The sequence below is a fragment of the Macrobrachium rosenbergii genome, chromosome 41, assembly GCF_040412425.1.
Source record: "Macrobrachium rosenbergii isolate ZJJX-2024 chromosome 41, ASM4041242v1, whole genome shotgun sequence".
Classification (NCBI taxonomy): domain Eukaryota; kingdom Metazoa; phylum Arthropoda; class Malacostraca; order Decapoda; family Palaemonidae; genus Macrobrachium; species Macrobrachium rosenbergii.
This window is the reverse complement of record NC_089781.1, coordinates 22,364,510-22,380,380: the sequence shown is the minus strand read 5'-3', so window position 1 is coordinate 22,380,380 and position 15,871 is coordinate 22,364,510. Positions and strand designations below refer to the sequence as shown.

At 37.3% G+C, this 15,871-nt stretch overlaps 1 protein-coding gene across 3 annotated transcripts in view; it reads right to left on the bottom strand.

Moving 5' to 3' along the window:
• LOC136826734 (uncharacterized) overlaps positions 1-14,081 on the bottom strand; it is a 91,027-nt gene extending 76,946 nt beyond the window's left edge. Inside the window, exons 1-2 of one of the 3 annotated variants that reach the window (XM_067084138.1) lie at positions 13,628-14,081; positions 9,550-9,597 (exon numbers count right to left, since the gene is read on the bottom strand). In XM_067084138.1, the coding sequence (XP_066940239.1) occupies positions 9,550-9,582 (33 nt within the window). In that variant the 5' untranslated portion in view covers positions 9,583-9,597; positions 13,628-14,081. The other 2 variants (XM_067084140.1, XM_067084139.1) reach the window with 2 other exon arrangements.
• Between the last annotated feature and the right edge of the window lie 1,790 nt (positions 14,082-15,871).

Genomic DNA, 15,871 nt, shown 5'->3' with positions numbered 1-15,871 from the left:
ATTATCTCCAAAGAGAAAAAAAAAAAGTGCTGTCAATCAGCTTCTAGCATCGCCGTCAATCACGCCAAGGTATTTGCTGCCCAATAACTAAACGACTCTCGCGTAGCTTCGAAATTTCTCTTAATTATTGAGCGGAATTATCTTTCCCAAGATGGTATTGCCAAAGGAATCTGATGCGTTCGAGCGTATGATGGTGCCGCCGCGTTTAGGGGAGATGGTCAAAACCTTTCACTTGGGCTGGTTTGAACGGCCAATGACAGGGACCGGAAGTGCCTGTCAGGTACAGGTCAATCTTATTACCTTCCAGGTCAGTCGCCGTGGGCCTGCTGTTGTATAGCCCTGAGACGCGATGGCTTCACAGTTGTCTGGCTGTTGGACTGTCGGAATGATAATATTGTTTTCATGTTTCAGAATAGGGAAGGGCGTCTTTATTGTCAATAGTTTTGATAACATTGAATGCTTTAATTCACCAAAAGGCGAATATTTGACATTTATTGTAGAATTGTTATTGCGCTAAGATTTTTAAACGGACGCACGTGGAAGTTTATACTAGTGAAAGGCATAGTGTGTATGTATATATATATATATATATATATATATATATATATATATATATATATATATATATATATATATATAATAATATATATATGTATGTATATATATATATATATATATATATATATATATATATATATATATATATATATATATACAGTATATATGTGTGTGTGTGTGTGTGTGTGTGTGCATGTACAGTATGTATCTAGGCAGGTAATTCACTTTTCCTCATGAATAACTGACATCCAAAAGTGCATTTACAGTGCCCAGATTCACTTTTCCCCATGTAACTCTAAGTTTTACTGGTTGATGCCAGTATATATACTGGTTGATGCCAGTATATATATATATATATATATATATATATATATATATATATATATATATATATATATATATATATATACATACATATGTGTGTGTGTTCATTCTGCAGATATGTCAGTCACATATTTACCTACAAAATTCGTGAGAATGCAATAGTAAATGAAAACCACGAAAGGAAAAACAAAGATGATATGATAGGCGCGCAAGTAACTTCACAGAATGTCAGAAACATAATATACAACACAAAACCAGCCGTGAAACTGACAGGGATGGAAGTAGAGGGCCCCAAGGCATGCGTGTTACCTAATAGTATACGTGTTTCAAACAAGACAGAAAATAGGAAAAAAAGTTGTTATAAAGATGGGGGTTACGGAAAAAAAAAAAAAACGTTGCGCCATAATGTAATTTTGATACTTGCCGAAATTATGCGGAGGAAGAAAGGAACTATAAGACTTCGCCTTACTCTTGTTAGGAATCCTGTGGGAAACATGTCACTGGAAATGAGTCTGTTTTACATTATCATTGTATAATTTATTTTTGTTTATCGTTTTTGTTTGTCCGTTCTAGGATTTTTTCAGTAACGCAGAGGTCATTGTATAATTTATTTTTGTTTATCGTTTTTGTTTATCCGTTCTAGGATTATTATCTTTTTTCAGTAACGCAGAGGAAATTCTACTTTTTATATAACAAAGAAGTGTTCAGAACATGAGACTGAATGAAAATTATAATTCTTACTGTTATTGTTCAGAATGAACAGAGCCTCATACGCAACAGTGTCACAAGACCATCGACTCCCAGAGTAAGCTCCCACAGAGGAGCAGAATGCCCACGTATGAGGCATGAAGAAAATAAAAGAGAATGAAATAGCAAGTACATAAAAGTAACGTCTCAGACAAATGAATACTCCTCTTTTGCAACTAACACTTAAAAAGAGGTCGCGTTCACATCTCGTATTGCCTCTGGATGTTGGCGAATTGAAATGGGGATCAGGTAATTACTCCCGGAAAGCCCAAGGCAACGGGCTTTTTAATTGTACTACAGCAACTGCAACCAGTCACATGACTCATTTCTTTTTCAGGTTTCTTTCCCTCTCTGTTTCCCCCCCTTCCCTCTCTCTTTGCTCTAGGTTGAGTTTTGATTATCTTTTAGACACATCGAGCTGTTTTCAACGTGTTATTTCTGTATTTTGTTTCTGACCCGAATTTCGAAATGTATTTATTTAAAGATTGTTTTCCCGTACACTTGCCAGAGCGTGGAAAAGTGATATTCGGTTGTAAAAGTTTTTGTTGTGCTAATGCGCGAATAACACACATTTGCTCTCTCTCTCTCTCTCTCTCTCTCTCTCTCTCTCTCTCTCTCTCTCTCTCTCTAAGCATTATCACACAGTGTACATATAAATATTGTTTTTCCAGGAATATTTCAGTGTTGCATGGTGGGGAAATGATGTAAATCTTCCACCAAAGCTATGAGGTATATTTTTTACCGTTAACTGCTAAAGTTTTATTTTTCCAGTTCAGTCATTAGAAAAAGAAGTTTTGAGATATTCTCACCCATTCTGAATTCGATAGATCAGACTACTGCCATTGAACTCTTGAGTGCTAATTATACCTGATAATTATAATATCATTTTGGAACCCGAGATAATTGCGTGTTTACCCTGTAAGGTGTGACAGTGTAATGGAATATTGGTTAGGATTGTTTAGTGAAGTGATACGTGTGTTGCAATCGTTGATTGCTCACAGCGCATTTCCTTTGTTTATCACGGCTGCTTTCCCATGGTGTAGAAGCATTTTTTGCATCAGGTCACACAAGCCTGAATGGGAAGGAAAACCACACATATCCTGTAATAACGTAAATATCTCCGGTATTTTTATTTGTAAAGTTTTACACTTGCGAATTCCATACGTATAATATAAATCGGCATTATTACCAGAGTTTATCGAATATGCAGTTTTGAGAATCATATCCATGGCAGTTATGACTATGCTTGAAACTATTTATAAATGTGCATAGTGGACAGAAGTCGTCCTCGCAAAAAGAAAGGGGTGGGTGGGGGTGGGGGGGGAGAGCAGTAATTCTTGCAGAAGTCGTAAAGTATTATTAACGACGAAGCTTTCTTGAAATACATTAAGTAAAGGTATTCAATTTGGACGTTGATTTTGCTTTCACATTCGAGCATCGGTTCAGGATATTTTATAGCCGTCTCTCTCGAAGGGAAGCTGCGGTTAAGAGCTTGTAATAACTTGGTATTATTGTGCTTTCTTATGTTTTTATGAATTTTATCAAGGAAAATCATCATTTGCTTTCACCTTTTTGCTGAAGGATTTTAGAATCGTCAAGATAAATTCTGGAAATTCTCTCTCTCTCTCTCTCTCTCTCTCTCTCTCTCTCTCTCTCTCTCTCTCTCTCTCTCTCTCTCTCTCTCTCTCTCGTAGGATTAGAAATGATTTTGGGAAATGATGGAAAGCTATTGTTCCTATAGCAGTGACGAACTGCATGACTGAAGTAACAGAAACGATTAACACTAACTGTTACAGAGTACAAGCGATTTTGATACATATACTATTATCGATGGAAGGTCCTTATTTTAACTGTAGACATTATATTACAGGCAAGATCTTGAGTACAGGACTGATGAAGAACTACAAGACTAAAGCCTATAATTATTACAGTAGAAATCATAGATATATTCATGGTAAAAGACATTAATGAATTGTGGTAGCAGTGATTGCTTTAGTTTCGTTCCATTGCTTTCAATAATCAGCTCGTAACTTTGATTTTTGGGGTATATCTGCAAACGAAATATTACTAAAACTTTGATTTTTGGGTATATCTGCAAAAGAAATATTTCTAAAGCTCTGATTTTGGGGTATTTCTGCAAAATAAATATCACTAAAACTCTGATTTTTGGGTATTTCTGCTAACGAAATATTACAAAAACTCTGATTTTTGGGGTATATCTGCAAACGAAATATTATAAAAACTTTGATGTTGGGGCATTTCTGCAAAAGAAATACTACTAAAACTCTGAATTTGGGGTATTTCTGCAAAATAAATACTACTAAAACACTGAATTTGGTGTATTTCTGCAAAAGAAATACTACTAAAACTCTGAATTTGGGGTATATCCAAAACACTGACTGCAAAAAGAAATATTACTAAAACTGTTTTTTTTCTGCAAAAGAAATACTACTAAAACTCTGGGGGTGGGGGGGTGGGGGTGGGGAGGGTTCTATCAGCAAACGAAATATTACTGATAAAGTAATAGCTGCAGGAGGAGTACGTAATGGCGACGGTGTTGGTGTAGTGTCCTTTCTGGTGGCCCTAATACGTGGGACTGACCACTATATGGCCCGCGTGGCCACCAGAAACAGCTGTGACGGCGATGGTGAAAGTGCGAAAGAGTAAGTCCCGCAACATGTGTGCCTGGTGGTCCTCCCTTAATGTCTTTCTCTGAGCAGGAACGCATCGGAATTTGGTACTTCCAAATGAAATTAAAGACATCATGAACTCCGTAGAAGCTTAAAAATTCCTTCACTCTTACATTATTTAAAAATTACCGTTAAACGGAAATACCGACTGGTTTTGAGTTCCCTCGCAGTTTTTCCATCGTGTTGCCTATTCCAGTCGTAGAAAGGAATACTGGTACTGGATTCTTGACCTCCATATGTATAGATGATTATGATATGAATGGACTTCTGGGAGGAAAGTGGATGCAGTGTATATGTTGCGTTTTTTTAAAGGAAGGAACCTCTATTCCAGAGGAAATTCCTAACAGGTTTTTTTTACCGTAATACAGCTATGTCATTCATCATAAGTTGTAGGTTCTAGTAGAAAGGCCTCTTGTACTTAAGCTATAAGAAGTTTAGATACGAGTAAGCATAATTCCTATAATTGTTTTATGTCTGTGTTCAAGTGCCTAACTCTTCAGCGCATTGATAACCAGAGGGAAAGTCACGAGTAATTTGAATTACCGTTAATGAACGCTTCCTGCATTAAGATCGATTACATCAGCCCTTGACCAGAAACGACATTTGACCCCTCTTCCTGCCTGTCGGCTGCAAAGCAACAAAAGCAACGGTAATCGCATTTACAGCAGTAGAGATAATAGCTCTTGCAGCACCTTTCGAAAGGATGAGCCTTCAGGGAAAAGCCATGGATGATTAATATTTTCTTCTCATATTATTCTTTCTTTTCCAGAAACGAACAGTGGATTTTGCTCATTTTGCAGCGATAATAATAATAATAATAATAATAATAATAATAATAATAATAATAATAATAATAATAATAATAATAATAAAGTATAGAAATGTGTCCTGTGTACATGTTCTTCTTTACATATTTATTTCATCTTCTGAATATGTAAACAGATTTTACCCAAAATGGTCGAATGGGTAAATTTTTAATTACCTCCAATATGCTTACATGATTGACATTTTCTAATTTTTTATGTTTTTTTTTATTACGATTCCGATGTTATTTAAAAGTAGGATCCTGGTTTAATCTAATGCAGCAAGAGCCATGTAACTTTTAGACAGTTCAAATTAAAGCCAGTTTACTAAATAAAAATAAAATAACTTACAATATAAATTTATAACAAACATTGATGTCACAGCCCATTTACACAAGCCATATTTTGAAGACCCAGAGATTTCCTACATTCCTATTTCATATTTAGGGAATAAAAAGCTCTTTTAGACCACCAGTCGAACCTTCTGTTATGAATGTACTTATTTTCATACAACTCTACTGGTTTCACATTTTTTTCCACATGGCCCACTGTCAGTCGGTAACACACTCATCCCAAGAATGCCCAGTGACGTAATCATTCAAAGAATGCCCTTATTATTCCGTTGATGAGAACAGCTGCGCATTTCACGCAGTCCAGGAGTGCTCCACTGCATTCCAAGATTGATGGGATGCCAGAAGAAAGTCATGGTTTCGACATTTTTGATTTAGTATGTAAGCTTAAATGATCATCGTCAGGTATTATGCGAGATAGGAATAATGGAAGTGCCTTTGAACTAACGTTCTTAACCGAATCCATCCCACCCGTTAAGAAAATAACAAATCAACACCAATCTTCATAAAACGTCAGTGGTGATAGATTACTATCGTCTTGTAAGATTGTAAAGTCCCTCACCCAAAGGTGTTCCTGCATTTACGAATGCTTAAAGAAGAAGAAGAAGAAGAGATAAATCGTCGATGCTTCTCTCGAAACGATAACACGTACGAGGTTTGCATATAAATTCAACGTTGTTCATCATCCAAGGAGCACTAGGAATAGAAATTGAATAAACCTGCGTGTTGGGGCTACTTTCCAAACAAATATACGAATAGGTGTAGGCGCCGCAGTCTTTAAGAGTCCTAAGTAACTCCCCCCCCCCTCTCTCTCTCCACAACCACCACTCTCCCTTTCCCATCCTCTCCCTTCCATCAAGGTTGGAAACGAAGTGAATGTATTTAATGCTTTAATCATCCTTCACAACTCATCTGAGCTTGAGGACCTGCTTCGATGTGTCGGTAGACAAGTCCGTAACCTGTGTAAAAATCTTTAACGCACATAGACATGATTCTGTGTGCGTTGATGTGCATGTATGTGTGAGTTTGAGTGCACACGGGCGGCAAGTTCTGTGTGCGTTTGTACGTGTTTTGTCTATGTGTGTGTGTGTGTGAGAGTGTGTCTGTCTGTGAGCGGACATCAGGGTAAGGTCTTGATGCCGACTCACCAGAGAGAGAGAGAGAGAGAGAGAGAGAGAGAGAGAGAGAGAGAGAGAGAGAGACTTTCACTTGGGCTACCTAGATATGCCCATCCCTCACCTGCCTGTGGGTTCTCCCGTGGCCTAACGTACACCCCGATAATGCCTTCTTTTGAGGATCCGCTTGGATCCTTGCAGAGACTGATCATGTAAGTAAACGTGATTTATTCCTTCAAAGGCTCTCGAATTCATATGTACCGTAATGAAATTGTTTAGTTCCGTTGTTGAAAGCAATAGGCACCTGAAATTTTAGGACGTTTCGTCCATTCCAACTTCGAAAAGACTGACCCACTAGCCAAAGAGGTAGTTAGAAAACCTTGCATAAGATGAGGAGAACCAAGAACCAGATGAAATTGTTTAGTTTCATTGTTGAAAGCAATAGACACCTCAAATTTTAGGACGTTTCATTCATGCAAACTTCGAAAAGACTGACCCACTAGCCAAAGAGGTAGTGAGAAAACATTGCATAAGATGAGGAGAAACGAGAACCAGCTGGGGAGCGTGATGGATGATGGAGAAGGCAAAACAAGGAAGACAAAAATAGCAAGCTGCGAAAGAATTAGGAAAAAGGAAGTGAGCAGTCTTTGTGTGGAGGCGTGAGTCAGACTGGGAACCTTTCGCGTGGAAGCAAGTAAGACCTGGTTTGTTCAGCGATCTGGAACCAGGTCTATTATTCCAAAATCACGACTCGGTCGGTTGTATTTAGATGGTTCCCCTGTCGATGCTACATATCACGTGACCACGTCACTGGAAATTATCGATTGTATAGTTGCATGACTGCCAAGGTAGAAAAAGCAAGCTTGCTTGTGCGCGCAAGTTCCTTGGAAAGTTGTTTTCTCCAGTTTGTTATTGGCAGTTCTTATTGACAGTCAGTCACTCGTCCTTCATGTTTTGTCTTTTCTGCAGTTAGTTAAATCGTGCTGATTAGAGAGTTTAGTTTTACTGACCAAGTCACCATTTTACCATTTTTTCGTTTTTTTTTTTTGGTGGAGGGGCGAAAAGCAGTAAACTAGGAGTACTTTCATTCTGGTAAACTAAGGCAGCTCAGTGAACGAAAAATCAAGAAGTTTATCATGAACTTCTGTTAGCCCAGTTTGGGTATGATCAAGCTCGAGTGAATGAACAAATCCAAGACAGTGAAACCGCCTTCGCATTATCTGAATGATTATTTGATACAAATATTCCGAAACTTTTCCTTGTACAAAAGAAATATACAAACGTTCCGTGTTTAAATATAGATTTGACCATGAACACTGACGTAATACGCTACTGATAATAGACTTTGCCCTACCGGTATAGTTATAGTTTCAATAAGTAATTTCCATCCATTTTTGTATCATTAACATTAAGAGTAATTTAAAATGGCAAATCTTACAGTAGAATTATTTTTATTATAATTCTAACTTCAATAAAAGTGTGTATAATATTACTTTATAGTAAGCAATTATCTTAAGCAATTTTCTTATATGATTGTTTGATTGCTTTATGTATACTGGCACCATAAACTTTGCCATTTATTACCCTGTAAAGATTTGAAGATGTGTACCACAAACTTTTATCAGTAATGGAGCAGAAATTCAACGTATCGTGTTTAACCTATTGTTTTAATGGTCGAGTCAGATGAACCTGAGAATTCAGTTTTTTCTGATATTAATTCTGCATAATTAGCCCGACCTTCACTCTGTATAACTAGGTGAATTTTAAACTTCAAAACATAGGGTTACTTCGATTGATCTAATAGTTATGAGGAATCATGGAGCCACTTTCATATAAAATAAACCAGTTCAGAAAGGAAAAGTCATTGCTCCTAATGCCAGGTGCAGAGAGAGAGAGAGAGAGAGAGAGAGAGAGAGAGAGAGAGAGAGAGAGAGAGAGAGAGAGAGAGAGACTCAAACATAAGACAGTGGTTTTCAAAAGTGTCGCTGTAAGGTGGTATAATTCCAAAATGGCTCCTGGATTTAATGTTGACAGCGTGTTTGATACATTGATATCTGAAAATTCCTCCTATATCTTGGGTTTCCTTCTCGATTGTTCTAATTGTTCATACGTGAGACTCTGTTCATCAAATAGAGTTGTTAATGGTTATTTCGGGGTTTGTACTGGCTTGTCTTTCCACCAGATTACGTTAATTTTTGTAATATTAATCCTATATCTCGATCTTGAAAGTGTGACATTATTCTGACCATTAGGTGAAAAAATATTAAGAAAAATCATTAGATCAAAAACAAAGGATTGTCGTATCTTTATATTTATATCATTGGTAGATCATTTACCTCTTATTAACTGTCTTTTCACTTTTCTCAGTTCGTAGACGCGATTGCGCGCGCGCACACACAAACACACACGCGCGCGCGCACACACACACACACAGATTTCAGCAGTAAATATCAAACTTACGTACTTGAAACTCGTCTTGGAAATTAATTCATAGCAAAAGATCAAGTGTTCATATCTACTCTCATTTTCGACATGTAATTATTCTACACGCACTACTTTGCCGAGTGAAGGTGTCATGTAACAGACGAATCATTCGGTACCACTCAAATATTTGTAGAGTAAACAAAAGCTTCAAGGTGTCTGATGAGTCAGTATTCTTTTGTTTCTGTGTGTCAGTAATTATTTTCACGTGGTCGAAAGGTTTGTGTTGATCGTCACTCCATGTTTATTGTATGTATACCTGGCGATATTTAGCTCAGCTCAAAGATGAATCTGGAGTTTTTTTTTAAAGCAAAACTAACTTGATTTTGACTGTTGTTGGACGATTAATGCACTTATATTTAGGGTCCCCAATTTGCTAGCACATATATTTGGAGTCACCGGACAAATAGCAGAGGTTGTTATTAAATTGTAAACTGGTCACACTCACCAATCAGCAAAATATAATAAAAAAAACACTTACCTTAATGACTAGGAGTAACGTAAGTAACCTCATACTGTCTTGAGGAGCCTGGAAAAGAAAAAAAATACCAATGTAATTATTCTATACGGGTAGCATTTTATTTAATGAGCATAATATGGCAGCTGTATTAAACATTGCTCCTAACCCTTGATGAAAACCTACGTATCAATTTGCCATTATATTTAGGCAGACAAAAGATATTATGAAATAGTAACCTAGCATTCTTCAAAAGCCTCCATACAAAGATGTTCAAGGATCACCGTTATACAAACAAATGAATGCCAGACAACGCGCATGCGCGCCCACACGCTTCCAAGAAGACGACAAGGAAAAGGAAACATGCCGGGGAAGTGATATAACCGCGCATGACCTAAAGTCGCAGACGAGATAGTCTGGGAAAAAAAATATAAAAAAATAAGCTCAAAGTTATCATTAAAAGCCTTCGATTTTGCAATCAGGCGGCCTCGTAGACCGACCTCCTCTTGGCCGAGATTACAGGAGTCATAAATGTTAATCATCGTGCAGGTATATGCCAACAAGCTCTGCGCACAGCCGAAGGATTTGTTTTACCGGATTCGGCAAGAGTGTTTTCGATTCGAACTTGTAAAAGGTTACATGGACCAACGTCAACATTAGTTTCTGTTTAATGAGAGCAAGACGCGAAACCAATATTAAAGATAAGCGTCATATTAGCCTGCGAAGCAGCGTGTAATAAACTTGATTGAATTTTCGAAAGAATGTTTTTCTTCGCTAAGTTCAAGGCAAAAGAAGAAGAAGAAGAAAAAGAAGAAGAAGAAGAAGAAGAAGAAGAAGGTGGGAGCAGCGCGGTGCATCGTTTTGTTTGAGGAGGCACTGAACGACACCCTGAGCTCACAATGATTTACCAGTCTAGACGACCGAACACTTTCACTCTTTGGACTTTGTTTCTTTTGCCTGAGCCAGACGTCACACTTGACCGTTAAAAAAAAGTTAATAAAAAAAAAAAAAAAACAGATGACCCGAGATCATATTTTTGATTGCACGCACGTACATACATGCGAGTTTTGCAATCTTTGATGGAAAAAGCAAAAGAGAGAGAGAGAGAGAGAGAGAGAGAGAGAGAGAGAGAGAGAGAGAGAGAGAGAGAGAGAGAGAAATGGGATAAATGGAAATAAAATATATTTCAACGTACGACGGTTGCAGAAATTCTTCAGATTTTAATGACCATTGCCAAGTGCTTTCTTTGTCGTTTAGATTTCCGAACGCTATACTAGAAAGTCTGTTCATGTATTCGAAGCACTCTCGTTTGTATATTCGAAGCAGAGTAACTTCTTGATGTCAAAGAGGCATGATGATGGTAGTTTCACAAATTTGGAAGTCTGCAGATCCCAACAACATGACAGTCCAAAACAAGACGCGGTTTGGAATTCTGATTCACTTCTAATTTAGCAGCGAGGAATGAGAATGTGTATATTAATGCATGCACATGTATGAAAACGCATACGTTAAATTTTTTTCTAATTGGTTTTGACTTTAGAGGGAAATTAATACTGCTGATTGTTTTGACTCTAGATTGCAGTTAATACTGCCCTATGGAATGTAATCAAAACAAAAGATATAGTTTCGAAATTTCAGTAGGAAGGGGCTTTTTGTTCTTGTGTGTGTATGTGAGAGAGAGAGAGAGAGAGAGAGAGAGAGAGAGAGAGAGAGAGAGAGAGAGAGAGAGAGAGAGAGAATCGTTGTTAAGTAAAGGAGTTGGTGGGGTACATTGTTACAAGACACATGATGTGATTCCTAGAAATTCTCTGTTGCCTTGCAAGCTGAAGACGACAGTTTGTTGACAATTGCAAGGACTTCCTCTATCAGATAAATAATCTTGCAAACGATGCAGAAGTTCTTGAAGCTAACCTGCCTTCTTTTTGTAAACTGGCTAGAATATGTTTGTGTTTTGTGGCAAAATGCTAAGAGTGGAGAGTGATTTTTAATAGAACAATATTATTTTAATTAAAAAAAATGTTTTTCTTTATTATTCGAAGTAAGTAAAAGCCTGTCTTTGAAGGCAAGGTGATTTAGGAAGCAGTCGTGCCTATTCCATCTTCAGGAAGTACACCTACGGATATTATGACATCGTTCTTTATGTGCCTATCTTTGTGTAACTGCTGACAGCCCCCAAGGCTTCTTGAGGATCCACCATAATTAAATGTGGCCCTAATTGCCCCGTTCCCCCAACCCACGCCCCAGAGATGGTAAATGCGAAGTAAGGAGAAAGGTGCTCCAAACCTGCGTCTGTTCTCGTAGGAATTATTTAGTACGTGAAGTGAACAATGGTTTTGGAAATTACGCATTTAATGTCGTGTTATTAATTTTATTTTTTTGGAACGTGGGAGGTCTGAGAGTAGAGAAAAAGTGTATGTAGGATGTACAGTAATATGAATATTGATAATTTCTATATACCTAGCATGAATTTTGAAAAAAAAAAAAATGTTATCGCCTGGTAATGGCATTAAAGTTACTGCATCCTTTCCTTGATCAACACGTGAGGGAATACGTATGTATGCATGTGTGCTTGTGTGTATGTACGTATACTCGTACGTGTATGTTTGTTTATCACACAGTCATAAAACATGTAAATATAAATGCTGGCACATACAATCGTCACGCAGCATGAATGGCTGAAGCACAGTTTTCCTATGTGATAAATATCCTTCACTCTCAGCTACTAATGATTAAGATTACGAAGTGGATAATTGGAAAATTATTTCTGTAATGAATCATATTCTTTTTGTGGAGTTAACTGGACATTCTTCTTCCTTAATAATAGTATTAATATTTATACAGTCTACGTTGCATTATATGAGAAAACATTTTTCGAAAGATTTTCTTTTTCGGACACTGATGATCAAAAGTAATTCATAATTAGTCATGGAAAGATGATTTTTGAAATATATGCTTGTATTGATTTTGAAAATGTTTGCATTGCTTCAAATCAACTCATTTTTACCTATTACTTTTTTTTCACAATTTTACAAATGTTCCACTTAATAAAACTCTTTTATTCATCTCGAAGAAAGATTCTTTTTGTGTGTGTGTGTTGTGTGTGTGTGTGAGTTAGAAAGGGAGAGTGAGAGTATTCTGGAATATGATGGCTAGTCAATTACACACTTGATAGTTATGGTGTTTGACGCTCGATCAAAAGCAGGTGCATGTCTAAAACGAAAACGATATTTATGCAAATTTATATAAATTTGTCAGTACACACTATCCAGAACCAGTCATTTTCTCCTCCTACATGTTATATATATTATATATATATATATATATATATATATATATATATATATATATATATATATATATATATATATATATTGATTTTTATAGTGTGCATATATCTTTGTTATTTCTATGTATACATGAACTGTATAAAACTGTATAAATGATTTGTGAGCAATTCTGATGTAGAATTTTGTAGTTTTGATTTTTTTGATGGCTTACAACCTACTCAGTTAGAATATTGTGAATGAAGATCTGAGTCTCCGTTTAAATCTGTGAGCTTTTTGTATCAAAAGACAGCACATGGACAACACAATTCATTGACCCCGTCGATTGTTTCCTACGTTACCAGTTGTGTTTTGTTTTCTGTTCGTTATCAACCACTCTCAGAGCTCGCATGTGTCAGCACGTCACTTAAAGAAGAGGTACAGTAAACAAAAACGTCCACCAAGTCGCACCAGTTATGCCTCGCGGGAGTAGGTTAGTGGAACCCGCGCAGCTGAGGGAAGATGAGATTTTTTTAAGGGGGGAGGCAGCAGGCAAGCAGGATGCTGACGATGATGCTTATAGAGGAACGTCCAACCTGCACCGAGTCTTCACTTGCACTGTCAGGACCACCTCGTAGCATCCGAGAGAACACTGCCACCTCGTTGTGACAGTTTCACTTGTTACGAGGCTGGCCCCCCGTCACCACCTGTGCAAACGGGAGCGGCACTCGTGTATAAGTCCCCTGGGGCGCCGCTGGTTTCCCTTAACCAATTTTTTTTTTTTTGTTGGAAAATACTCGCCGAACGGTTCCTCCGCATTAACCCATCCACTGACTCACCTGACTATCTTCCCTCCAAGACAAGTAACTAACACATCTAGCAAACTAACAGTAAGATGTTTTGGTATAAAGGCTCTGCTTATATACGTAGGGGGGGTTTGCAAGTGGGAGAGCTGGTCATGAGCCTCCCGCTTTCAGTTTCGTTGGGGCCCGCAGCCAATCCCGTGCCGTCGACTTCCCGTGGTCAGCCAATCAGCGGCGGGGCTTCCAAACGCCTCTTACTTTCATCGGGGCATCGAGAGTGGGGATGCCAAAAATACCAGAGGGGTTTTGCGTGTTGATATTCCATATTTCCAGCACTCCCTGGCAAGGATAAAACCATTCCGAACGCTGTCACTGTTGTGACAAGTGACGTACAGCAGTAAAGTGACCAGACAGCTTGACCCATAATTTTTTGAGGTCAGCCTTTGAATCCTGCATCAGGAGAGACACGCCTCTTCTCTTAACCCCCTCCCCAAGGTCTTTCCTTACCCTTCTCCCAGACAAGATGACTGCTTCTCTTGCACAGCTAGTATCCTTCAGAAAACAAATATTTTTGGTTGCCATAAATTATACGTGGAAATACCTGTATCGGTATTATTCCAGATTTATAAAATACTAGAAATACTTCAAGTACAACCTTCTCTCTCTCTCTCTCTCTCTCTCTCTCTCTCTCTCTCTCTCTCTCTCTCTCTCTCTCTCTCTCTTCTGTGGGTTTTCCCAACAACGTAAATTTCCAACGGCAAATCTGTCTTGGCTTTACTATACCAGTATTATGCAAAGGGAAAGAAATAACAAGTTATTGATACAAGAAACAGCTCTTCGTTGTAATTTCCATGTGCTTTGATTACACGTAGCGACGACAAAAATTCGTTCACACATTAAAAATGACACTGAAATGTAAAACTTTTTATAAATAAGAGGGTTATGTGTGTGTGATTTAAGAATCAAATTATACCTGGAATGATGTGACGAAAGGTCTTATTAATGGATAATGAAGCGAGATGGGACGATAAAGTAAAGCAGTGGGTCTATAAGAAAATAAAAAGTTCTTCGGGAGGAACGTTTTTGAAAAGTGGGAGGTCTGAGAGTAGAGAAAAGGTGTTTGTAGGATATGATGTAAACATTAACTGATACTTAAGAAAGGTTAAATTTAAACGTGGAAAGGTTCCAGGGTTAATATCTTGGTTGGCAGGATGAGAAAAATAATATTCAAGTGTTTCCAATGCAGAGCGAAGTAAATGGCGGATATGCATCCGAGAGATTTCCTACTTTTGTTTCAAGTAGAGCTGAATTAAGAGTACAGCTCTTCGTAATAAGTAGAATGTGTTTAATCTCGAAATAAGAAATGCAGTATTATTAAAATAGGAAACATGTCATGGGCCAGGACTGTATGGTGTGAATGTAAACTAAAAGGGCAGATGTTTTCCCTTTTTTTTTATTGGGAAACTCGAGGCTTGCAAAAGTAACGTTATGCCAGTGTTTCTGGGAGTTATTCACTGATGTGATGGAAAATAGATGCATGGTTGTTCTGAACATAATAGAGTGATGTTGAAAATATTTAAGAATGAGTGAAGTAGGTTATAAAACTGTATCTATGAGCAAGAAAGCTAGAGGTTTTTGGTTGTTTCTCAGTATAGGAAGAGTATCGATCGAAGCAGAAGTAAGAATATTCTAGCTAGATTTTTTAAGCGTGATATAAACTCACAATATATATATATATATATATATTTTGTATATATATACATACATACATACTGTACATATATTATATATAATGTATGTTTTTATCGATTCTTCTTTTCCTTTTCTTTTTATTTTCTCTTTCTTCACTTATAGGTTATATTATTCTTGTAGAAACTGTCTCTACAATTTAATAACCTTTTGGGCTTATTGCTCAGGAATGTTAGCTCATTTTGAATAGTAATGTTATGCAAAGGTGCTTAGATTATATAATCATCATATCTGCGATTATTTCAAGGTATATACATAGGTGTCCACAGGACGTTTTGTGTACGCTTAATGATGTTCTAGACTCACTGAACCCAAGGAACACTTTCAGGTAAAAGGAAGGTCAAGAAAGCAAGTGATTATTGGAGTCTGCAGTTTTTAGTGACTGTGAGTGGGCGACATTTGGCTTTAATGTGATTTGTATGCCAAAGCGCAGGGCCAGACAGCTTAGCTACTATTGTCTTTAAGAAATGGTCTTAATGCTTTGAAATGTCTAAGGAGGTACTTTTTTTTTTTTTTTTTATTTAAAAAAGC